Consider the following 25000-nt stretch of genomic DNA (forward strand, 5'->3'; position numbering starts at 1 on the left):
GGCATTGCGGTCCACCAGGCATCACCAGGAATCAGAGGGCCATCCACCAAGTGCTATTCAGCACCACCACCAAACATTTTGGAGGAGTTCATGACAGCTGTTGAAGGACCAGATGGCAGTGCATTTTGGGAACCGGACCAATATTTTTTGTAAGAGTCTCTGTCTCGCCTAATGCTTACGCCTCCTTTTCTCTCACCTCTTCTGCACCCCAGGGGCCGCGGGAGAGTAGAGCCCAGTCTCGAGTCGAGGGTATGGGAAAACTTGATGTGGGTATGTGGCGAGCAGGACGAGGCCGAAAACAATAAGCATGGTGTGAGGCCGGTGGTGTGAGTGTTAATGCAAGTCTCGGAGGAGCTTCGGGAGCATAAAAGGAGGAGCGACAACAGTGAAGGATGTGAGAGGACCAGGCCTGGGACATTTACGTTATGTTTTGTTTATGTATGTGCAGTCGTCCGTGAAGGGCTGTCATTTCACTTTTGTTTTGTGTGTGTTTATATAAATAATTAAAGTGTTGCACGCTCCCGGTTCCCCCCTCCTTCTTCTCTTTGCAACTAACCTCATTACAGCTAGTTAATGCATTAACTATCATACACTTAAAAGCATGAGATATATCCATACAGCATTTATTAACTTTTGTTAACGATATAGTTAACCAAAAATGGTATTCATGTTCAAACTGCATTAATTAATATTAACTGATGCAACATTTCATCTTAAAAAATTTAGGCCGATAGTAAATGTTAAGCTGATCTTTACTTTAAGATTAGTATTGTTCATGTAACTAATGCTGTGAACTCATGTTAACAAATTAAACTTTATTATAAAGTGTTACTGGTTTTAATTGAGAATTGTTTTATGATAAACACAACCCAGCATATATATATATATATATATATATATATATATATATATATATATATATATATATATATATATATATATATATATATATTATAATTCTAGGTTTCTGTTTACTAAAGCATTCCAAAACCTTTAAAAATGTCTCATAGAGCCACATTATAACTAATGGATCTAAAAGGTGAATTGCTGCGCGCACACAATTATTACAGTCTGTTAGAATGCACCTATTTTGTATTTGAGAGGATAAGTTATGGTTTTTATAATACCACAATTAACTATATTGCCGTTTTGTAACTTGAGCCAGACCAGAAACCATATGCTTGGTTTGGAGGCCAAACTTAATGTCTTGCAGCTCTGAAGGTAAAATAATAAATAAGGGACTAGGTACATCAACATGACCGAATTCCTCAACGGTGAGAAAGATTAGCTGCTAAAATTCCTGAAGTGGACAGAGACAATGGGTAAATATATAATGTCATATTTTACCACAGGCTATCGATACACAAAATAAGGGACTACAAGGGACTTATACGAATTCCTAAGTCCGCTATTTTGCATATCATGCTGACATGAGCTGTCATGTTTGGCTCCTCTGAAACTACACGTGTGTCGGTGTGTGTGAGCGCGCGGTCACCGGTGGGTGGTGTCAGCACGCGCTATAAATACATTTGATCTGAATGTTTAAAAAAATCGCATTTTCCTTTACACCAGGGATTTTTCAGAGATGATAAAGATGATGCTCAGAAATGATCTCTGCACTGAACTGGAATTGTTTTGGAAGACATATAGAAACTCGGATAACCGCGCCTGACAACTTTTTCACAACTAAATATTGGTCGCGCGCTCAATAAGGACGCTGGCAAAATGGCAAAACTGTTCCCTGATGCCCTTTTGTTAGTTGTGAGTTTGATAAACATATTCACCAAGGGTAAGTGCTACAGCTAGACTGAACCGCTGTCCTTTGTATGAGTTACATCAGTAAATTGTGTTAAAATTGATAAGAGACTTTAGCCTAATAGGTTGTTATTTGACCAGTTTTAGTTTTTATCCTGTAGGCCTACATATGCTATTTTGTCCTCATAACTGGCTGTTATTGCTTAATTAGTGGGTGAATCCTAGGAAACATGTAAAGAACATGTCAGCATCACAATACAGAAAAAAATGGGTTTGATTTGAATTATAAAATTATTTAAAGTTATTTTTTTGGAAGATTACGAGTTTTTACATTGTGATATTATTGTCATGTAAATTATTTAGGCATAAACTTTAAAATTCTAAGAAAAAAAAGTTCCCTCAATGTTATGCGATAACAATAAGATTAGCAATAATATGAAAAACGTGGTAACAATTTACAAAAGTGTTACATTTATTAACATTAGTTAAGTTTATTAGTTTACGGTTTATATGAATTAACAATGAAAAATCCTTCCGAAGTAATTATTACTCTTTAATGTTACTTTCGATATTTACTAATACATTACTTAAATCAAAAGTTGTATCTGTTAATTAACATGAACAATGAATAGTTGTATTTTAATTAATAACTAATTTTAACAAAGATTAATAATAGGCCTACTGTATCAAATGTATTGCTCATTGTTAGTTATTACACTAAATGATGCTAATTTTTGCATCATGGTAGAATTTCTTGTAATGATTTACATTGTTGGTTATTAAAATAACAACACTTTAGGTTACACTTTATTTTAAGATGACAGTTGTACTTACTCAAAGAACTACGGAGTAATAGTAATTAACTATATGTATAAAGTTAGGGTTTGATTTAGGGTTTAGTTCATTGATTTAGTTACTTGTGATTATGCATCATTTGCTGTTGTTAGGAAGTACCTAATAGTAACGTGTAACTATGCCACTTGTTACCCAATTTTATTATGTATGTTGTCAGTAATGAGAATGAGAATTACATTTATAATTGGAATTATAAAAAAGTCACACAAAATAATCATAGTTCTTAATTGGGCCAAAGTGTGTAAAAATGTATACTGTGTGTGTGTGTGTGTGTGTGTGTGTGTGTGTGTGTGTGTGTGTGTGTGTGTGTGTGTCATTATTGTTCTGTAACAATAATAATGATGCAAAATTTCCTCAATTTGCTCAAAATTTGGTGCATCATTTTCCCGTACAGGAGACCTACACTCATTACCAAGCTTCTCTGATGATCCGAACAGTGTTTTACATCAGCAGACAGAAGCAGAGCTCATTTCAGCATCACACACCCACACAAGATCCAAGCGCTGCACTTGCTACTCTTTCAAGGACAGGGAATGTGTTTATTACTGTCACTTGGGCATCATCTGGATCAACACCCCACAGTGAGTATACATTTACAGTATCATCATTGCCAAGCTAATGAAAGCACTGACATACTACTGATGATCATAATACAGATGATCATAAGACAGATGATGATTGATTTGTCTGCCTAAGTACCTAAGTATTTCACCAAATAACATACAGTGTATGTATTAAGATTTTGAAAATCTAATTTAATTAAACGTGTTAGCAATATATTAGGTTAAAATATACTAAAAATTAAATGTGTTTACCAACCTACAAACTAAGTAACTGAATATTCTGCAGAAACACACATGCACTCCTCTGAATGTTGTATTGTTAGGGTGGTCTGAACAAAATAAACCCCTGGGAAAGTAATAAATTCAATGTCTGCAATTAAGGCAAGGCTTGTCAGTCATGCTGAAGAACATATTTTGAAAGTCTTGTTCAGGCTTGCAGCTTGATCAATGATCAACACAGTGACCTTTATTTTCAGAACAGGAGCACTAAGAGGTACTTAAAGTAATAATTGGATATGGTCGTTCTTTCTTTTTTCTTTTCCATTTATTTAGACCATATTTTTTCCTACCAAAGAGTCATAGTAAGTAAACACTAAGTAGTTGTAATTCAACTTTGATTATTAAGGGGTTTGAGGACAAAACACATGAATACAGTGCAACCCCTGACATGATATATTACATTAAGCTGCTAAAAGGTAGGTTTTACTTTTTAAACAATATAAACTAAAATAAAGCTAATTATCCGACTATAAATTTACTAAATAGGTCTATTATATTATAGTTTCCAATGAGGATGAATATGATAACAAAGTTAATGAATGAATCAAACTGTCTAATGTGCATATTTACATATATTGTCGTAATGCTGCAACAACCACAGCCACCTGGAGTTGGTATAGCTAACACAACCCAGGGTGAAGGGCTGGGGGTTTGCAGTTTACCTTATCTGTAACGTCTTTTCTTTTTGCCGAAAAGCCCGGGGACTGATGAATGAGTTGAGTACAATGTTGTAAACTTACAGTCCAAGTGATGTTTATTCAGACAGCTGTCTCTACACACATGCTCCAAGTTATTAAATTCAAAAACACAATAAAGAAATAAACAAAACATTCAAATTAAACATCATAATGCATAAAGACATATGCTGAGAACAGCAAACTAGGCCCAACTAGGTCCTTGGCCCAACTATCCTCAACCCACAAACACTCAAGCTTGTATAAGCAAATTTCCCGCCAAACAGTCATGTATCATACCATCTACAGGGGTCGACTCAACTAACACCCATAAAACAAGAATACTGGTTTAGATCAATAGTGCTATCACATTCACATTTAAACATAATTAAACATGAATATCATTGATCACACTAAACAATACTAAATAAAGAAAATATATTATAACATTCAACAAAGTCTAGTTTCGATTGCTGCCCTCAGCTAAGCAACACGGTATGAACCCTAGACATTGAGACATAAATCATAATGAAAATAATAAATCAAAACACTCAATAATAAACAAAACACTCCCTGATCATGTGAACAGACGTTCACGTGATGATGACCTCAGGAGTGACGTGACAAAAAGTCAGCCATAACATTCAACACTCCTGGTCTATGCTGGATTTCAAATTTAAAAGGAGCCCTGTCATCATCATTACTAATGAATTTGAAGTATTATATGAATTATACACAGTAAAGAAAGCCTGCATTTGACCAAAATTACAGAAATACTATCTCTGGATAGAACTGTGAATGGTTTTATGGTTTTCAGTGCAGGGGCAATACTGGTGTCCTCCACGATTCCTGTGCATTCCGACCACAAAACAACAAGCTTGTAATCACGACATCTGAAGTGGGAATTATGACATTTCCGATAGCATGTGAAGGCAGAATTTATTACACAGGAATAATGAACAGAATTCCAACAGGTGTTTGTTAAATCAATAACCATTGTGACAAACAAGTTGTGGGCAAATGAGTACAAAGGCAACATAAGAAAACTATGAGTTCATAAAAAAGAAATTAAGACAAAGTAAACTGAGTGTGAATGTGACAATTATATTTTATTTAGTGCTGCCAAAATAAAGGGGATACTTCACCGCTTTTTCATATTAAACTGTTATTCCCTTAACTAAAATGAGTTGATACCTCTCTTGTCTGAGTGCGTGCACTTAATCTCTCTGACGCGCGGTGACGATCTGATAGCATTTAGCTCGCCGCAGTAAAAAGTCCCGGCTGAAAAATCCTCCCTCACATCTCCCCCTCCCCCCTATTGACAGAAATGAGAGAGGGAGGGGGAGATGTGAGGGAGGATGTCTCAGCCGGGACTTTTTACTGTGCCGAGTTGAAGTACTCTCAGAAGTGTTATTCCGCCATACATTATTGTTCTCCTTTTTAATCTTCTTAGAAAAGCGCTACATTTTATTTTATGTCATCATACTTGATCATTAAACTATTAGTGTAACTGTATTTAAATAGGGAAAACGTGGAGGTGTTTGTTCGCTTCTAACTTGATCTCTGTTTGGTACCATAGTGAATGAACTGGGCTTAGTGGGCTAAGCTAAAAACTATCAGATCGTCACCGCACGTCAGAGCGATTAAGTGCACACACTCAGACGAGAGAGGTATGTATCAACTCGTTTTAGTTAAGGGAATAACATAGCCTGACAAGCCAGACCCACATCAAGATGTTTGGTCTGGAAACTCACCATTGACAGGGCTCAATCCGAGGGGCGGGATAAACGGTTGTCTGTCAAACTCCCTCTGCACGGCGTGCACCAATAGGATAGCGCTACAACCTACCAGAGCAACGAAGGCGAAGCAGAGCTAGTTGACAGATTAAACATTCGCTGTATCCGGTCGGCAAAACTCAGAACACATCTTCCCTTCTTAAGAATGACTTCAGTGCCGTTCTTTGTTCTTTTCTCAGAGAAAAACTTAACTCCAAGTCTTCCAGAGTCGCAGTCAAAGCTGATTCGAAAGACTGCAGTTCTCCAGCTTATGTGTTTACTAGAAGCACGCAAGTGCAATTCTGCCGTCATTATGTTAAGCCCCGCCCACTGACTCTATACATGATGTGATTGGCCCGATCAGAGTTTGGCTTTTACAGCTCAGAAGGGTATTGAGAGTTGCTAGACGACATTTGCGGCAGATTAGATTTGCTAACGCTAGGGTGCGTCTTGATTTGTAGGCTAGGAATAACATAGCTTAATATGAAAAAGCGGTGAAGTCTCCCTTTAACATGTTATGAACTGGCTCTTTTTACTGTTGTCTGAGGTCAACTTATGATGTTCACATGGTTTTTACATTAAAAAATATCACAATGAATAAGTAATAGGCTATTTTCTACACTGGTTTTGAGGCTCTCTACTGAATGTTGGGTTTTGGTGGGCGTGGCGCGGCGCGGTGCGGTGCACTTGAGATTTGGAAGTAAACGCCCACGGCTAGGATTAGATAAGATTTGCATATTTAATGAGCTTCTGCTCCCCTGTCAGTTCACGTGAGGGACTGTAGACCGAGACTGAAGTCCCAGCTGTACTACTGGTACAGTGATTGTAGCTTTGGGACGTAACGTCTCCATTCCCTCCTTCAGGGAACGAGGGTTACTTACATAACCAAGACGTTCCCTTTCAGTCAGTTACTCCGTGTTACGTCAGTGACCAGGCCCGGAGTGGCCATCGGGAGAATCGGGGAAAATTCCCGGTGGGCCGCTCTGTCCGCTCATAAATTCGACTGGCAGACTCGGCTGCTTCATTTTTCTTTTGTCTTAATTTTTTCTGTATGTCTATATGTGTTAATTTATTGTGTGACTTATATAACATCACCGCTAATTACACTAGATTTTAATGTAAAGCAGCGCATGATCATCAGACATTAAAAAAATGCCACTTTCAGAGCTCTCTCTCTCTAAACTCTAGCGTGTTGGTGTACTCAGCTCGTTGCCATGGAGAAACAAAACAAAATCGTAATTTAATGCCTTTGAAAGAATAAGCTAATCACGGAAGGATAAAATGGATAGTAAAAAGATCCCTGGGGGAGCTGAAAAGGCCAGTTTAATAAAAAGAAAGGCGTCGGAGGATGACGTGGTCAAATGTGCCAAACAAAAAGATATTTTTTTCTAGACAAACAAGCACATAGAACATAGTGACTCAAGGTAACTTACAGTGACTGTAATATATGTAACATTACTTTTATGCATTTGGCAAACACTTTTATCCAAAGTTACTTACATTGAAGGAATTCTTTTTTATGCAGATCCCTGTTTTTAATTTGATTATCTGTTTATACACTGAATTAAATGTCAGTGATTTTAGCCTTGTGACTTTCCTATTTCTTCTTGAATCATGTAATAATAAATATCAGGATAGTAAAAACAGATCTGTCACTTAATTTTTCAAGGTTCCACCATGGTTTGATGTGTGATGGGATGGGGGGGGGGGGGGGGGGGGGGGAATTGGGGGGTCCTGGGGCTTATTGGGCTCCCGGGCTGAATATGGGTCCCACTCCGGCCCTGTCAGTGACTGATGGAATAGGGGTCCCAGGGAGGACTTAGAACACAGGCACATGCACAGGTAGGGCTCAACCTGTGCAGAGCACATGCCTTTTTTCCATTTTAATGAAAGACAAAATGCATATTTGCACACATACACTGGTCAACAACCCTATTTTCTCAAAGTCTGGTTAGGCCAGCCAAAACACTGAACACACCATTTTACTTACTTCACTTTTACTTGCCATTGGGGTGCCTTTTACGTACAGCAACAAAAATCGACTTTTTCATAAATCGACTTGAGGTTCGAATCCACCTTTTGCTACTCACTTTACTCCCTTTTCCCATCGCATAGAAATTTGAAAAGACATTTTTTTAGTGTTAGGAGTAGGTGAACAGACATTCAGTTGCCTTTGGGGTGTCTTTTTTCAGTTTCAGCACATCCCCCTTAAAAGAAAGGCCTGTGCACAGTCCTGAATACACATATAACCTGAGTACGGGATGCATATGGAACATATGGGGGTTTCAACCCCAGGGGTGGCAAGGTGTCTTAGCCGACAGGGCAGAATATGTTTAATCGCCTCAGTCTGCTTCTGTGCGGCTGAGAACTGTGGGGCGAAGTCCTCAACTGCCCCGCCGAAGAGCCCAGTCTGAGAGATAGGAGAGTTGAGGAACTTGTCTGCTCAGCCTCTTACATTTACATTTTACATTTACATTTACATTTACATTTACATTTACATTTACATTTACATTTACATTTACATTTACATTTATGCATTTGGCAGACACTTTTATCCAAAGCGACTTACATTGCATTCAATGTACACATTGCATTCAATGTACACAGCCTCTTGCATATCTGTCAGGTTGAGCCATAGATGCCATTCCTGGACCACACAAGTAGACATCACCTGACCGTGGGAGCGTGCAATAACCTTCATCGCCCATAGGGCAAGGTCAGTTGCTTCATGCAACTCCTGCATTAACTCCTGCATAAATTACGGAGGAATTCAGCCCTTCTTGTGATGCGTCAATGGACATAGTATCATCTGCCAGTGCTCTGAATCAGCCACCGTAGCTTCTCTATAGGCCTAGAAAGGGAGGGGTGAGCGTTAAGTGATTGCAATTCACAACCTTACTGCTAGATACCACTAAAATTCACACACTGCACCTCTAAATAGTTGTAAGAAAACAATCATGTTTGGCAGCGACATATAAAGGGACAGCAGCCTAATAAACCTGCTGCTCTGATGTCATATTTGGTAATTAAAGAACAAAGGTAACAGGGAAAATTGTAGGTTTAATAAGGATTGATCTATATTTAATTTATTATTTATGCAGTTAAGACTGTGAAGTGTTTGACAACTTTATTCTTGTTGGTCTAACAGGTAGGAAATGAATACAAAGAAGAAATGTGCGCACATCCAACAAATGTTTTACAGGTGCTTGATTAAATGAAGCATTAAACTCGAAGTCAACAGCAATCTGCACACTGTCACTGCTGCTCCCAAAGATTTATATATATATATATATATATATATATATATATATATATATATATATATATATATATATATACCTCAATATCTATATCTTAAAAAGACACAACGTTTTGACCCAAGGGGTCTTCGTCAGGCAAATGCCCCTTGGGGCGAATCACGGTGTTTTTTTTTGTTTTCTTTTTAATCTTTGGGAGCAACAGTGGCAGTGTGCAGATTCCTGTTGACTTCGAGTCTAACAGGTATGAAGGCCACAGGTAAATATGACATTTAATATAATGGGTGCATGTGAAGATTGTTTTAAGTTCACTTAAATTAAAAGTTGTTATTTTTAAAGCATAATAAATAATGAAATTGATAGCTTTCAATTATAATGTAATAATGAACGTCCATCATTAATGTTTTAAAAAAAAATCGATTTCATAGAGACATCAGGAGCTGTATTAGAATTATTGGTACTGGCCTTCATTCATAAAAAGATGCCAATACATAAAATATTTAAAATATACTTTAAGTTGTTTCTACAATAATTTGGAGAGTAACTGTGAAATTATTACAATAAAATAATTTAAACCTCCAATGAAAAAATTTGTAATTAATTGTCATATATTATATTATATTATATTATATTATATTATATTATATTATATTATATTATATTATATTATATTATATTATATTATATTATATACAATTTAACCCTGACTTAGATATTTTTTCATGACAACTCTCGGGAGATTGGTATGGTAATAGATTGACATGATAATGTATTTGGAGATGTTTGGCCTTGGCGGAGTAGATCTGCTACGCTACTGCTGCAGAGCGAGAACCAAGACTTGCTACTTCCAATACATATACATATGTAACATCCATGAATGAATCCTCATAGCAAATTTATACACTGTAAAATCACATCAACATTTTCAGTTGGGCAAATTGAATTTCTGTGAATTAAATTGCACCAATTCACAGAATTTCAATTCAGCCAACTGAAAATTTTAGATGTGATCAGTCACTAGAACATTTTAAATTGGCCATTATATATATATATATATATATATATATATATATATATATTATTTTTTTTTTATTTATTTTTTATTTTTTTTACAGTGTACAGGTGGAGCTAGGGAAGGTGGAGGGTTTCTGAAAGTGTGCTGCAGACTGCTAACAGCAACACTACCGGTATTTGTTTGAATATTTAGGCAACACCAACCAGTCATCTGTGATATATAGATAATGATGTGATCGCTACCAAATGAGTTAAAGACCTATCAGCCTGCGCCATCTAGAGTTTCATGCCAGATATAGGTGATTGTAGTATTTTGATGTTTATTTGAACCTGTTTGACCGTACTGGGAGAGTTTCAATGATTTAGTGATGTTTGCACTTGTATTGTACATAGAGGTCCAACTACCTTTCTGCAATTGACCCTTCGCTAAGCCCCGCCCCCCGTAGTTACTGTTGCTACGCCTGTCAAGCTTTTGCGCCTGGCACGTCTATTACAGTATGTATGCGCCGGTGTCAGACATTTCCGAGGAGATAATTAGTCATTTCTGGCGAACAGGGGAAATATCTGAGAGAGTAAGAAAAAAGGGACTGCAGTATGTATTTGCGGGATATATCCGCGACATATTATGCAACCGATTACAGAATAATTTCAATAAAATTGAAGCTAAAGCCTATGGTCTCAGCGCTGCCTCATATGTATGTTCATGCACAGCAGGGTAAGTAAAATGAGAAAATAATCGAATAATTATAAATCAAACAACTTAACAATAAATCTTGTGGAATAAACACAAGACATTAGCCTGAAAACTTTGCAATGATTCTCTGGCTTAACGTTATATTTAGCGCGCCGGGCTACTGCTCACATGTCGTGTGTCTATAATCTACTCCTTGGACCTGGCACTAGCCTGAGATTCTGACCTGAGCCATTCATCAAAAACCACACAGTTACTGAAACCTTATAACAGAAAGCCAGTCTCTCAAACATGATGGGTTTTATAAATATTATAAACACAGCCACTGCAACAATCCTTATGATGAAGGTCTTAATTTGCACACATTTTGTCTAAACAAAACTACAATACAAAACTAATAAATAAAGCTAAGACAGTTCTTTTTATAGTCTATATACTGCATCATATGTAATAACTTGCATCAGCCAAAACCTCATGTATTTTCAGTTTGTTGAAGCAAACGTAGGTGTTTTTGTTAATCCTGACGACATTTAACGTTGTGAATGGGGTCTCACACACACTGCTTGATTCAAGGCTGGTATTTCTTACCTTCAGTTTTACGTTTTGGGGAAGGGAAAAAAAATACACCATCTGTCCAAACTTTTAGGATAGGCATCAGATTTGGACAATCCATACGCACAGATTTGCATCGGCATGTTTCCCTCGCTCGAAAGCTTGACAGACCTTCCGTGCCTAGTTACGGTTGCTAAGCCACGATTGGCCTGTGGTGGTATTCGGGCGTGGCTTAGCGAAGGGTCAATACTTACCACAAGCACATTTTGATGTGACTGTGTTTCCATGGTGACGGCTACTGTCCATGGTGCTGATGGAACAGAAACACAGTAATCTCAAAAATTAGAGTTTAACTAGCATTACCTTTTGACAGCCAGCTCAAACCATGTTTTTAATTCAAAATAAACCTTTCCTCTGCCTGCTTGGTTCTTTAGTAGCCAGAATACCAAAATAGCTAAAAGGATTTAAAAAAAGGAATCATACAGAACACTTGCAGAATACTCTCTAATATCATTTCATAGCCAGCAAGCACATGGCTAAAACATATGGTTAATATAGATCATGCATTCGGTGGTGTGCTAGTGCAAATAGGACAGCTTGCAGTCAGGAATGACTTATTTAGCCAAATACAAGAGGGATCGCCACAGGACTTTTAGTAGAGTGATTCGGACTGATGTTGAGCTGTTTGAGGGCCATCACTCACTATGGATATTGACAGGCAATCCTTGAGGAATCTGCTCTGACCCCTGGCTCCATACTGGAACCAAATGGTCAACATGAGAACAAACACGTCTGATGTGAGATGAGAGGCATGCATTCAGAAAGAGAGTACTAAAGAGAGTGGCTGGAGATCAGAGAGTAGCTCATATAAAGTGCATGGAAGCTTTCCCAGATGAGGCTGCAGAAAGATTTTTGGCCATCGCTCCATCACTAGAGGCAGTCTTTTAAGGTTTATCTCCAACAATGTGCTTTCAGCTTGGTTTTGAATGTAACAGGTTTCTTTCATTTTAATTTAATTTAGTCCCTGTACAAAAAAGGAAGAAGTATTTGAAGTTAAAGTTACCTTTCTCCTCTATGACTTTCTTGCTTCTGTAAATATTAAAGAAGATTGTTTTGTTTTCTCGTAACTTTGTGGTTACCAAAATATAATCTGTTGTGTTCTGCAGTAGAAAGACAGTCATACAGGTTTAAAAGGGCAGTAATTGTTTTAAAATACACTATTGTTAAAAAGTTTTGTGCAAAAAGTAAGATTTTATTTCATTTAAAAGAAATTAATACATTCGTTCAGCAAGAATGCATTCAATTCAAAAGTGTCAGTAAAGACATTTATGATTTTACAAAAGATTTCTGTTTGAAATGAATGCTTTTCTTTTGATCTTCATATTCATCAAACAATCCTGAAAAAAATATTGTGGTTTCACAAAAGTATTGAACCAAACAATCGTTTTTATCATGGATAATAATAAGAAATGTGTCATGGGTGGATGTGTATAGAAAGCACAAAGACGGAGAATGCAAGAAAATAGTCTTTTAATTAATCCAAAGGATACACAGGTTAACAGATTTACTTAACAAAGACAAGACCGGTCAAAGAATTGAAGAAAAAAAACCTGAGCATATATAGAGGGTATGCATTGACGTCACTTTCCTGCTGGAACATGCATACAGGAACAGAACTGAAACACAACCATAACAGAACACCATAACAGAACACACATGTGACAAAATGTTTCTTAAGCATCAAATCATCATAATAGAAGGATTTCGGAAGGATCATGTGACACTGAACACTGAATTAATGATCATGAAAATTCAGCTTTGTCATCACAGGATTACATTATATTTTAAAATATAAATAGTTTTAACTGTATTTTTGAGACTTTTGAATGCTATGTTCTCTTCAAACTGGTTGGGTCAAAGTTAGCCTAGAAATCTAGACGCACCCTAGCGGCAGCAAATTTAATTTGCCCGCAAGTGTGGTCTAGCAACTCTCAATTCCTATCTGAGCTGTTTTCCTCAGAATCTGGACGACCCAATCACATCGTGTAGGTAGGCTATAGAGTCGGCGGGCGGGGCCATAATGACGACGGCCGAGTTGCGTTTGCGTGCTTCTAGTAACACAGTCTTCTAGTAAACACAGAAACTGGCGAACGGCGGCGATCTTTCGAATCAGCTCTGCCCGCGCCTCCGGAAGACTTGGAGTTAAGCTTTCCTCTGAGAAAAGAACAAAGAGCGGCACTGAAGTCATTCTTAAAAAGGGAAGATGTGTTCGGAGTTTAGCCGACCGGAGACGGCGAATGTTTAATCAGTCAGCGAGCTCCCCTTCACCGTCGTTGCTCCGGTGGGGACGTGCAGAGGGAGTTTGAAAGACAACCGTTTATCCCGCCCCTCGGACTGAGCCCTGTCTATGGTGAGTTTCCAGACCAAACATCTTGATGTGGGTCTGGCTTGTCAGGCTAATTCAAAGTACCATTAAAGTGATGATACACAGGGACATTTTTGAGCAGTGTTGCCGTCAACGGGCAAACGGGTGAGACACAGGGCCCATGACCAATCTAAAGTATCCAGATAGAAATGTGTTGACCATTCTCATTGGGAAAGTGCCCAAGCAACATCATTTGGCAACATTGCTCAAAAAGCCCTGTGTATCATCACCTTTAGTGTTTTTGCTAGTTTATCGCAGGCTGTGAAATCTATGTAAATATTGGCACTTTAGAATTAGAATATTTCAGATTCTATATCTGACTGGACAGTGTTCATCTGTGTCTTATGCCAGGGTGGATGAGTTCAGCCCAACTTGTGCCATGTGCGCCCACGGTGTGATTTAAATTTGAATAATCTGTTTGGCGTGATTGTCTGTGTTTTGGCTCAACGTTTCTGGCTTTGTTCTCTATAACATTTATACATGATCAAAAAACGACATTTCAACACGACTTACCAGCCCACCTGTTGTCTCAAAAGTAATGCATAACTAATTTTTTATTAAAGAAAAAAAAGATATATATATGAAATTTAGTTATGTAGTCCACTAGACATTCTACTAACTATAAGTAGCCAAACTTTAAAAGGATATATAGCAGGGGTGTCCAATCCTGCTCCTTGAGGGCCACTGTCCTGCAAAGTTTAGCTCCAACTCCAATTTAACACACCTGAAGCAGCTAATCAAAATCAAAACCCGGTTCAGGCAGGTGTGTTAAGGCAAGTTGGAGCTAAACTCTGCTGGATAGTGGCCCTCCAGGACTGAGTCTGGACACCCCACGAAACCTGTCATTTAAATAGGTTTAGCTAATATAAATAAATAATACTAAAAATTCATAAATCTGAAGAAATTGTTTGTAAAATTCACTTAATAGAAATACAATATTTAGTGAGGAAAAAGATAGGACACCCCCATATTTTTTTTATTACTTAAAAGGCATAAAATTGTAACATCGTTAGAGGATTGTGGAGGAGCCTGTCTGATTTAAACCTCAGACATTTTTGCTCTTGATTGTTGAAGTGTGTGAAATCACCATGGTGATATCAAAAGAGCTCTCCGGGGACAAAAGAAAGAAGGTTGTAGATGCATATGAGTCTGAGAAGGGATTTAAAAAGATCTCCAAAATATTTGAAATAATTAACAAGTGGAACATTTAAACATTTGTCAACATGCCCAAGTCAAGCTGTCCTAGCAAATTCAGAATTGACCCAAGAGCAGACCGCAAGATGATTAAAGTCTCCAACAATCCTAAAATGTCATATCGGGAACTAAAGGCAAGACTTGCCACAGCTGGTGTCTACCATAAGAAAGATACTTCACAAGTTTAAAGGGGTACTTCAGCGCTGGGAAGATGAATCTGTATTTAAACTGGGTCATCAATGTAGTAGAAATGTGAAACTATTTTTGAATGTGGTGCCTTCTAGACTGAGAAAAGACAGAAAATGTATTTTTGTCTCATGGGGATAAAAGACTACAATTCCCAGAATGCTTTGCTGCCCTGTGAGGCCATTCCCAAAGCCACCAACTTGATTAATGTGACTGAGTTGGAAAAGACACTACAATTAAAAACTGAACGTGTCTGTTCAATATAATGAGTGTCACCGCGCGAGTATCACAGCACTGAGCACTAACTGCAGGAGTGAGATAAATGAGCTAAATGAGCTCGTGATGAGAGCTGAGGTAATCGCGACTACACTCGCGGCATACATTCACAACGCAAGTTCAGTCTGGCGCGTTTCAGTTCATGCCTTTGCAAGCTTAATTTTCATAGAAATTAATTTGAGAAGTTAAAAGACTTACATTGCTCACCATAGCTCCGTTTAAATGAGTGCCTGTAGCTGCGAGCTGAGCTCTGAGTGTGATCTCCCATCCTTCATGCGCGGTATCAAAACATGTGTAAATGGCTCCCTCTGCTGGCTGCAGTCTTTAGCCTTTGGCCAAACATTCCTCCTATGTATTCCAACAAAAAACAACATGACTAAAGTTTGCCAGAGAACACATAGACAAAGACCAGGACTTCTGAACAATGTGCTTTGGACAGACGAATCCAAAGTTGAATAGTTTGGGCTCAGTAGTAGAAGACAGCATTTAAGCACAATAATCTCATATGGATTGTGAAGCATGGGGGTGGTAAAGTCATGGTTTGGGGCTGCTTTACTGCTGCAGGGCCTGGCCAACTCACTGCCATAGAATCCACCATGAATTCTTCATTGTGTCAGAGGGTACTTGAGGAAAATGTAAGACCATATGTCCGAAAATTTGAGCTTAAGTGGATGTGGACTATGCAACATGACAATGGCCCAAAACATATCAGTAAATTCACCAAGGAATGGCTCAAAAGAAAGAAATGGAGAATTCAGGAATGGCCGGATCTTTATCCTATTGAGATGCTGTGGGGTGATTTAAATCGGGCTTTGCATGGAAAAGAAAACCCCTCAAACATCACACAGCTGAAAAGATTGTGGAGGAGGAGTGAGGAAAACTTTCTCCCTGTCGATGTCAGAGACTTATAGACAGTTATATCTTATTGAGGTTATTTCAGCCAAAGGGGGCAATAACAGATATTAGGGCATAGGGTGTCCTAACTTTTTCCTCAGTAGGAATTGGCATATTTGTTACATTTTTGTACATATAAATTATATTTAATTAATGGTTTACATTATTTAAAATAAAATGATTTTGGTTCACTGACATCACCTTATCTGGAGATATTTTCTGAAATCAGATTAGTATTGATATGTCCATATTTCTTAAAAACCCAAACAACGGGTTTAAAGGTACACTATATAGTATTTTTGCAGGAAAATATCCAAAAACCACTAGGCCAGTGTTATATATTTTGTTCAGTTGAGTACTTACAACATCCCAAATGTTTCCAACTATTTGTAAATTGTGAGAAAATTGCTATTTTACCTAAGGACCGTGACGTTTCAGCATAGCGTTTGAGCGAGTCGCCTGTCAATCGCATCATATCTGCGTTTCCCCTTGGTTTATTCTGCAGAAGCGCTTTACTCTTAGCAGTGTGAACATGTCACAGCAGCGCCGAGCGAATGCACAGAGTAATGTCATAATATCATTTTAAACACACTTAAATGTATCTGTGGTGTGACAGGCAGCGGGGCGAGGGACCGCGAGAGCGGGCCGGTGATTAATGTTCACGAGTGCCAGCTGCGTGGCACACCGGTCTCGTCTCGCGGCCATGTGACGGGAGCATATAAGGAGGAGCAAGAGCTGCGGAAGACGAGAGAGGACCAGGCCTGGAATTTATGTTTAGTTTTGTTTATGTGTTAGTGGGCAGTCGTCCGTGAGGGGCTGCCCGCGGTTTTACTTTCATTTTGTTTATTTCTTTTGAATAAAGTTTGTTGAACGGCGTTACATTGGTGCCGAAGCCCGGGAGGAAGGAGGGACGCGCTGTCGGAGAGCCCTCGCTGCTGAGGGGGATCGCGGTGCTGAGGAGTTCGGGCAGCGCGGATGATGAAAGTAAAACCGCGGGCAGCCCCTCACGGACGACTGCCTGCGAACACACAAAATAAAAGGTGGGCAGCCCCTCACGGACGACTGCCCACAAACACATAAACAAAACTAAACATAAATTCCAGGCCTGGTCCTCTCTCGTCTTCCTCAGCTCTTGCTCCTCCTTATATGCTCCCGTCACATGGCCGCGAGACGAGACCGGTGTGCCATGCAGCTGGCACTCGTGAACATTAATCACCGGCCCGCTCTCGCGGTCCCTCGCCCCGCTGCCTGTCACACCACAGTATCTAATATGATAAACAGAGCTGCTTTACCTTATAATCATGACCGGAAAAAGCGGAAGTGCGTGCTCCCGGCGACTGTGTCCCGTCCCGTCATAATAAAAGTCCCGGTACTTGCGAGCCGTGTGTTTGTTTAAAGGCCCACTGAAGTGCCTTGAAACGCGTCGCTTTATTCAATGTGTTGATGTAATTTCCCCTGAAACGGCTTCAGCTGTTAGCAGCTCCTCCCCTTTTTTGAAACGGTCAATAGAGTTTCTATACTATACAGTTTGACTAGAGCGCAAGAGCGGACTTTTCTCTGTTTGGTAAAGCCAGTTTCCTCTAACACTGTTTACCATCACAATCTTCTCCAGCATCGATTTGAAATTCAGCATTCTGTGCAGAATTCAAATGGGACAATATGTTTGTTAACTGTGCCGACTCGCGCATGTGATCCGTGCTGCACTCTCGTGTCTGTAGTCTAAATTTAGACCAGAGCCGTTGGGGTGTGTGTGCTGCTGCGGTGCATGAAACTAACGTGAAAACAGACTTCATTCGCCTCAAATGAAAGCATATTTACACTGAATCGTTTCCTATCACATATAAAGTGTGCTATGTGCCTTTCACCATGTAAAAATGAGTAAATGTGTGTTAACAACTGACCGATTTCAGCCGCAGCTTCAGCAGTGTAGGGGGCGGGCTTTAGATTCTTGAGAGCATTTTAATTGGACAGAAGATTTGACGAGAAATTGAAGTCTGCGATGATGTCACCAAAATCTGAGATTTGTTTTAACAGAAGCGAGAGACTGTAGAATTTGAATGCTTATATCTCCTATATGCAAATGTTGTCATAGTTTTGGAACATACCAGCTTATTCATAACTTCAAGGCTAACACAGTCATACTAAAACCTAAAAAACTTAAATTTTGATTTCAATTGACCTTTAACAATCGCTCCAGCGGCCGTGCTCAGCTCCACAACACTCGGCCCTGCTCTGCTTTACACTACAGTAACGTTAATAACCGTATCCATGAACATGATTTCTGCCTGTGTCCTATTTTCCACCGGCTGTGAGGTGAAGAAAACATGTCCCAAGATACTGCACTCACACTTGGCATCATAAAACTACGCCTTTGTTTAGAATAGGTGCCCTCCAGTGGACGGAAAGTTGCATAGTGCACCTTTAAGTGCAAGGTTTTGAAAACGTCTCAGTTACGTATGTAACCCTCGTTCCCTCAAGAAGGGAATGGAGACGTACGTCGGACCGAAGAATTGGGATCTGATCTCAAAGACCTATCTACTTCGACTATGTAAAAACGAGCCAATCGGAGATTGGCATGTGATCCGCACATTCCACGCTCCGCAATGCGGGTATAAATAGGAAGTGGAATGGCAGATCAATGCTTATTTCTGCTGAGGAGCTGACTTAGTGACTGGGCTCCTAGCGGAAGCACAGCACCTGGCGACGGGACGTATGTCTCCATTCCCTTCTACAGGGAACAAGGGTTACATACTTAACCGAGACGTTCCCTTTCAGTCGGTCACATTCGACGTATGTTGGACTTAGACCGACGAATTGGGATCCCTATTGAAAACACCAGGATGCTGGCCCTTCCAGCGCCCTGCTTGAGCGCACTGGACCGTCTAGTATGGTACGGAAGTCAGGGCTCCAAGCAGGGAGGTCAATCACTGCTGTTTCTGCGAGACCCACTCAGAGTGACTACTGAACACTGGGAAAGCGTGCCCATCTCGGGAGAAGGTACGCTGCGGAACCACATCCTTCAGTGAAGGCCTGGTGGCGGAATACACATAAGGACTAACCTGGCAGGGTAGTGCAACATATGGCAGTCTCTGGGGTGGTTCCAACCTAATTGTAGGGGGGAAAGAACACGCCTAGAGACGACAGAGCAGGCTCTGTCAAGGGAAAGACACAGAGCTAACCGTTAGGGTAGCTGGTACCGTGGAGAATACACATATGGGGTTGCCGTGAGGGAACCGCTACATATGGGACCCAGCCTACAGCCACGTTCCACAAGCATACGGGTGCAGGCCTAGCGTCAGACAGTCAGCAACGTCTGACACCGTAGGGGTGACGGAGGAGCTCGACAGGGTTAATCGTTTTACCAGGGAACACAACTTGAGACTATCGACGCACGTATCCGGCCCAGAGGGCGGGAGTGGTGTTGCAAGCCGACACTCAGAACGGGCACTAAGCGCTACTGGCCACTAGGGGCGAGAATGCGGAAAGATACCGGCTCTACACGGAGGCTATAGAATCTAGCGAACGTGTTAGGTGTCGCCCAGGATGCTACACTCCTTGTGGATTGCGCTCGCAACCCGAACGGGCAAGGCACGTCTTGGGACTGGTAAGCCAAGACTATAGCATCCACTATCCAGTGGGCTAACCTCTGCTTGGAGACAGCCTTTCCCTTCTGCTGGCCTCCGTAACAGATGAAGAGTTGCTCTGAGGTCCGAAAGCTTTGAGTCCAGTCAATGTAAGCGCGAAGAGCGCGGACTGGGACCCTGGACGGGTTGGGCGCCTCCCTCACGTCCGGTACCCTGCTTCTTCAGTGGAGGCTGCTGCTCGGCTCTAGCAAAGTGGAGGCGGACGCAGAAGGGGATGCCCTCGGCGACAAGCTGGCAGAGGCGCTGCGACCGACGACCAAGAGAAAGCTGCAGCTGGTCGTCAGCACCTTGGTGCAATGCCTCCGTCTGCTTCTGGGCCACCAAGAACTGCTGGGCAAAGTTCTCGATGGTGTCACCGAGGAGGCCAGCCCGACAGACAGGCTTTTTCTTACTCATATCTGCCAGGTTAGCCCCTGTTCCTGGACCACTAGTGTGGACATCGCCTGACCCAGGGAGCGTGCGGAGAGACTTTTGTCGCCCCTAGGGCGAGGGCTAACACCGCACACAGTTCCTGCACAACCCCTGGGTTGGGACTACCCTCGTGCATGCAGGACAGAGGGCAGTAAGAGAGAACAATTATACTTTTTTTTTTTTGAATTATGGCCCTTTTGCCGTTCCATATTTCCCTCTCTTGAATGCAGCAATTGACATCTGTCCTCTGCCAGAGCCCAAAATGATCTGCGAGAACATGAATCACCCACAATCACGATCTTACATGTCTACATGCGAGAGCGATCGTGGCCGTCAGCGAGGACAGGAAACAGTTGCATTCCAGGAATACACGGTTTGAATGACATCTTGAAAAAGACGCAGGGTCAAACTGTGTTGCTCTTTTAGAATTGAAAAACCGCTCTTTTAGATGTGCTGAAGCACTCAGGGAGATGACCGCGGCTAGCACAGTCCACAGTGCAAGCCTGTGTGTAGCACTCAAAGGGAATACGCCCAGCGAACCAACAAGCTCTTTTTGTGAATGCAACAATGCAACTGGTCGATCACTCGCTGAAGCGCCGTTTCACCCGCACTGGCAGTTTTTCTTCTCTCACGACACTTTTCGTAGAAACAGTAGTACTGTTCCGCTCCGAAGTAGAAAGCATTGATCTGCCATTCCACTTCCTATTTATACCCGCGCTGCGGGGCGGAGCGTGGAATGTGCGGATCACATGCTAATCTCCGATTGGCTCATTTTTACATACTCGAAGTTGATTGGTCTCTGAGATCAGATCCCAATTCGTCGGTCTAAGTCCGACGTACGTCAAACGTGACCGACCGAAAGGGAATGATGCTTTACCGTCTTTATGTAATCAAAAAAAATGTAAATTTGTGAAAACAATTATATCATGCACATGCATATTTCATGCTCATGCATGCTTATTACGTGTTTCTAGACAAAGGGACATCAGCAAATTCTGTTCAAAAACAAAAGCCAGAACAACTACTTCACTTTGTATCAACATTTTTACATAGACACAATACAGAAATAAACTGTGAACTGTGATACTATTTCTGTATCAGAGCAACCAAAACGTCTCAACTGAAATCTCAATATATATATATACATATATATATATATATATATATATATATATATATATATATATATATATATATATATATATATATATATATATATGACTATAGTAAAATATCCAAAATATTAGTTTGTCTGTTCTGTTTTCTTGTCTGCAGGCGTACAGTTCCATATGGCATGTCAAGTTACCGCAGCCCTCAGCGATTGAGACGCTCCAGCGGGACAATGCTTCATCGCTGCACATGTGCAGACCACAATGATGGCCAGTGCTACCACTTCTGTGATGCAAGGTACACAAAACTGTATAATAAGCAAATTTAACTTCTTGATTTATTGTATTTATTTTCTTCACTATCCTAGTCCTAAAAAGTGTACATACACTACCAGTCAAAAGTTCTGATTTTTTTCTTCATGTTTTTAAAAAATATATCTTATGCCCCCCCCCCTCCCCAAGACTGCTTTTATTTGATGAAAAATGTGTCAAAAAAATTCATTATATATATATATATATATACTCAATAAACATACATTTATTATTATTATCAATCTTGTGTAGTTTAAACTTTTTGTAGAAAATGTGATACACTACCTTTCTAAATTTTGGGGTAGATAGGATTATAATAATTATTTTATTCAACAAGGACACACGAAATGGATTAAAACAGTGACAGTAAATTCATTCATAAAAAATAATTCTAGACAGATAAATACTATCACAAAAACCACACACATATAGACATTATCGATGCTTTTTGCTTTACATAGAAAGTCTTTTTTTAAACACAGTTGCAGAAGAAAAAAGAGGGTGCATGCATAATCACAAATTTAAATAAATTGGTAAAAATGTATTGATAAATTCGAAAGAAAATCATAGCCGATTCTGAATTTCTGATTCCATTATTATTCAGTGTGTAATACATTTTATTGTTCTGTTTCGAAGTTTGACTGAAAGGACGTTCACCTGGGTAAAACCGCTGGCTTCTCGTCGCACCTTGCGCCTCTGAGAGCAGGACTGATGATCAGCATCAATCCAGGCACCTAACTAGGTACAGGTTTTGGATTTTTACAGATGTGGAGCAAAACGTACTCTGCATTCCTCAACGTGCTATATTTCCTGGAACACCATTGACTCATCTGGCCCACAGTATCAAGTGAATTCTTTAGAAAACTCTTTGCAGATTTCGGAAGCATGTCTGTGTGGCACCCACATCTTTGCTTCACGGGTTGTTCAGTTTGACTTTACACTTTACATCTTACATCAAATATTCAGTGGACAGCCTTGCGGTACTGGAAGTAGACCTGTAAAACAGACTCTGCATTATCTCCACTTAGCGGGTGGATTTTCAAAGAGCACACAGAGGGATTATTGGGTGAAGATGGAGCTGAAGTGGGTCATGACTTTTTACGTGTACTGAGTCTTTACTTTGCCCCGATGAAATGCTTAACATTGCTATTTTGGATGAATTGTTAGGAACTCCAAGTCTCCTGGGAGAAATATTGGCTGATTAACCGCCACAATTTTTAACCTCCACATGATATCCTTTAAAATTTTGCTCACTCAAAGCAAAATGTATCCCGTCTCTTCAACGACTTATGACATTTTGTATTCTTCCGATGTCTTTGAGCTCCAATGTTATTATCCATGCATGAAAGAGTGGGTTAAGAGAGACAAATACTGAAAGCTAAATACTTTACTAAATTGTCTAATAATCAAATAGTACCAAACACTATACTACACTTTGACTTGGGAGTTTAAATTATTTATTTTTAAGTACCTAAATGTTTTATTCAGCAAATAATTTAACCCTCTGGTATTGTTCATTTAGGAGTCACACTTGTGTTGTTTGCGGTCAAAAATGACCAAAAATGTAATCAACTTTTGCTAGTTTAACAACACACTAAGTTAATGAACACTTAATGAGTAATGGGTGTGTTTGGGGCATGACAATAAACCAATCAGAGTCTCATCTCCCATTCCTTTAAAAGCCAGTTGTGCTTGCACCATGGCGTAGGAATTTGCAAACGGAAAGACTGAACGCTTCTCCAGAGAGGAATCCTTTTATTTTTGATATTTAAAAATATTTGTGTGCTGCTGCGCATTCCTGTGTGTGTAATAAGCGGAGTGTAGACACGTTATGCACCCGCTTATAGATGCATATTACTAACACACTCTTTGAATAAAACAAAAAATACTGCGTTATTGACTTTAGAGCAGGTTTTTGTTGGTCAATGGCACTGTCATTTTTAGTTACCTGAAAATAGCAATGTGCCAACAATGCACCTGAACACACCTGGTTTCAGACCAGCAAGCCCATGGGCAAACAGATGGATGCGAGAGCATTTGCTATTTAAACATGGCGCTCAACGTGAAAATGATAACTGCCTCAGGCTGAAACCAGCAAAAAACTTTTATTAGGCTGTGGATTTGGATAAATATTTAGACCGTTTCTCAAAGACTACTTTTTGTCAAGGTTTAGATGTGTTTTGTTTGAAATGTTAATTTGAAGTGTCTTTTTCCCATTAATTTTACTACATTCAAAGCTGAACACAGAGCAAGGCGTTTTGTTACGTATAACATCAAAATTCTGAACAAAACTGAACAGAAATGCTTTAACAGAGCTTAATCAACCTGATTTCAAACTCTTTGAAAGTCTTTTTCAAAGAGTTTGAGTCTTCTGAAAGTTTGAGTCTTCTGGGTCAATCTTGCCGTATTATTAAAGCCACACCAGTTAATTTGTGTGTGTATACTAGTGTGTTGTATGTGTGAGTGTGTGTTTGAGTGGGTGTGTCTGTTTTGTACTCTTGATCTTTTAGAGAGTAACCCCTTAACTGCATTCTCTTTTTCTGTATCGTGGCTGAATTGTAAATTTGACCCCCTATTTTTTTATCTTTTTATTTTTATTTTTCATATATATATATATATGAAAAAAATATTTTTATTTTTTTTATCACAGGTTATACCATTGCGATTTTTAAAAATGTGAGAATACAATGTAGAGGACTAAAATTACCAAACAATACCAGAGGGTTAAAAAGACCGGCATTAACGACTTGTAGCAATAATAATTTGTTTAGTTTATTTGTATTTGTAAAAGCTTTGATTATATTGACATTTTAGACTGATATTAATGACAAGCTTGATTTATTATTATAACTTTTAACAGTTCTGTATCATCCAAAGATAGTCCTTAACCAACTGCAAGTTCCTTTGGTTTTAGTTTATTTAACAGTAGGATAGGTGAATTGGCACCTCATTGGAAAAGCATTCGTAAAAACAATGTAAACCATAAGAGCTTTATCAGCGCTTAAAACATTATTTTAAATAAACATTTGCTTCTTTTAGCTACTTTGTTTCAAAACCTGTTACAAAAAAACACAATTATCAATACTTTTACAGTTATTTATTAGCTATGGAAGCTTTCTGTCACGGAATAAAAA

The 25000-nt window shown here is 39.5% G+C and overlaps 1 protein-coding gene across 1 annotated transcript; it reads left to right on the forward strand.

Moving 5' to 3' along the window:
• Window positions 1–1512: 1512 nt before the first annotated feature.
• On the forward strand, window positions 1513–24433 carry edn3b (endothelin 3b). The gene is made up of 4 exons (XM_067446680.1): window positions 1513–1789; window positions 3005–3191; window positions 21721–21852; window positions 22503–24433. Exons 1-4 carry the CDS (start codon window positions 1726–1728, stop codon window positions 22564–22566), a joined length of 447 nt encoding a protein of 148 aa, XP_067302781.1. The 5' UTR covers window positions 1513–1725; the 3' UTR covers window positions 22567–24433.
• The last annotated feature ends 567 nt before the right edge of the window (window positions 24434–25000 follow it).

Source organism: Pseudorasbora parva, chromosome 6, assembly GCF_024679245.1.
Source record: "Pseudorasbora parva isolate DD20220531a chromosome 6, ASM2467924v1, whole genome shotgun sequence".
Lineage (NCBI taxonomy): Eukaryota > Metazoa > Chordata > Actinopteri > Cypriniformes > Gobionidae > Pseudorasbora > Pseudorasbora parva.

What these genes read in the sequence shown, in the direction of transcription:
- edn3b (XM_067446680.1), top strand. Translation starts at nt 1,726, where the DNA reads ATGGCAAAACTGTTCCCTGATGCCCTTTTGTTAGTTGTGAGTTTGATA. An exon ending in GATAAACATATTCACCAAGG is followed by an intron (nt 1,790 to 3,004) that starts GTAAGTGCTACA and finishes TTTCCCGTACAG; the next exon opens with GAGACCTACACTCATTACCA. An exon ending in TACCACTTCTGTGATGCAAG is followed by an intron (nt 21,853 to 22,502) that starts GTACACAAAACT and finishes TCTGTTTCGAAG; the next exon opens with TTTGACTGAAAGGACGTTCA.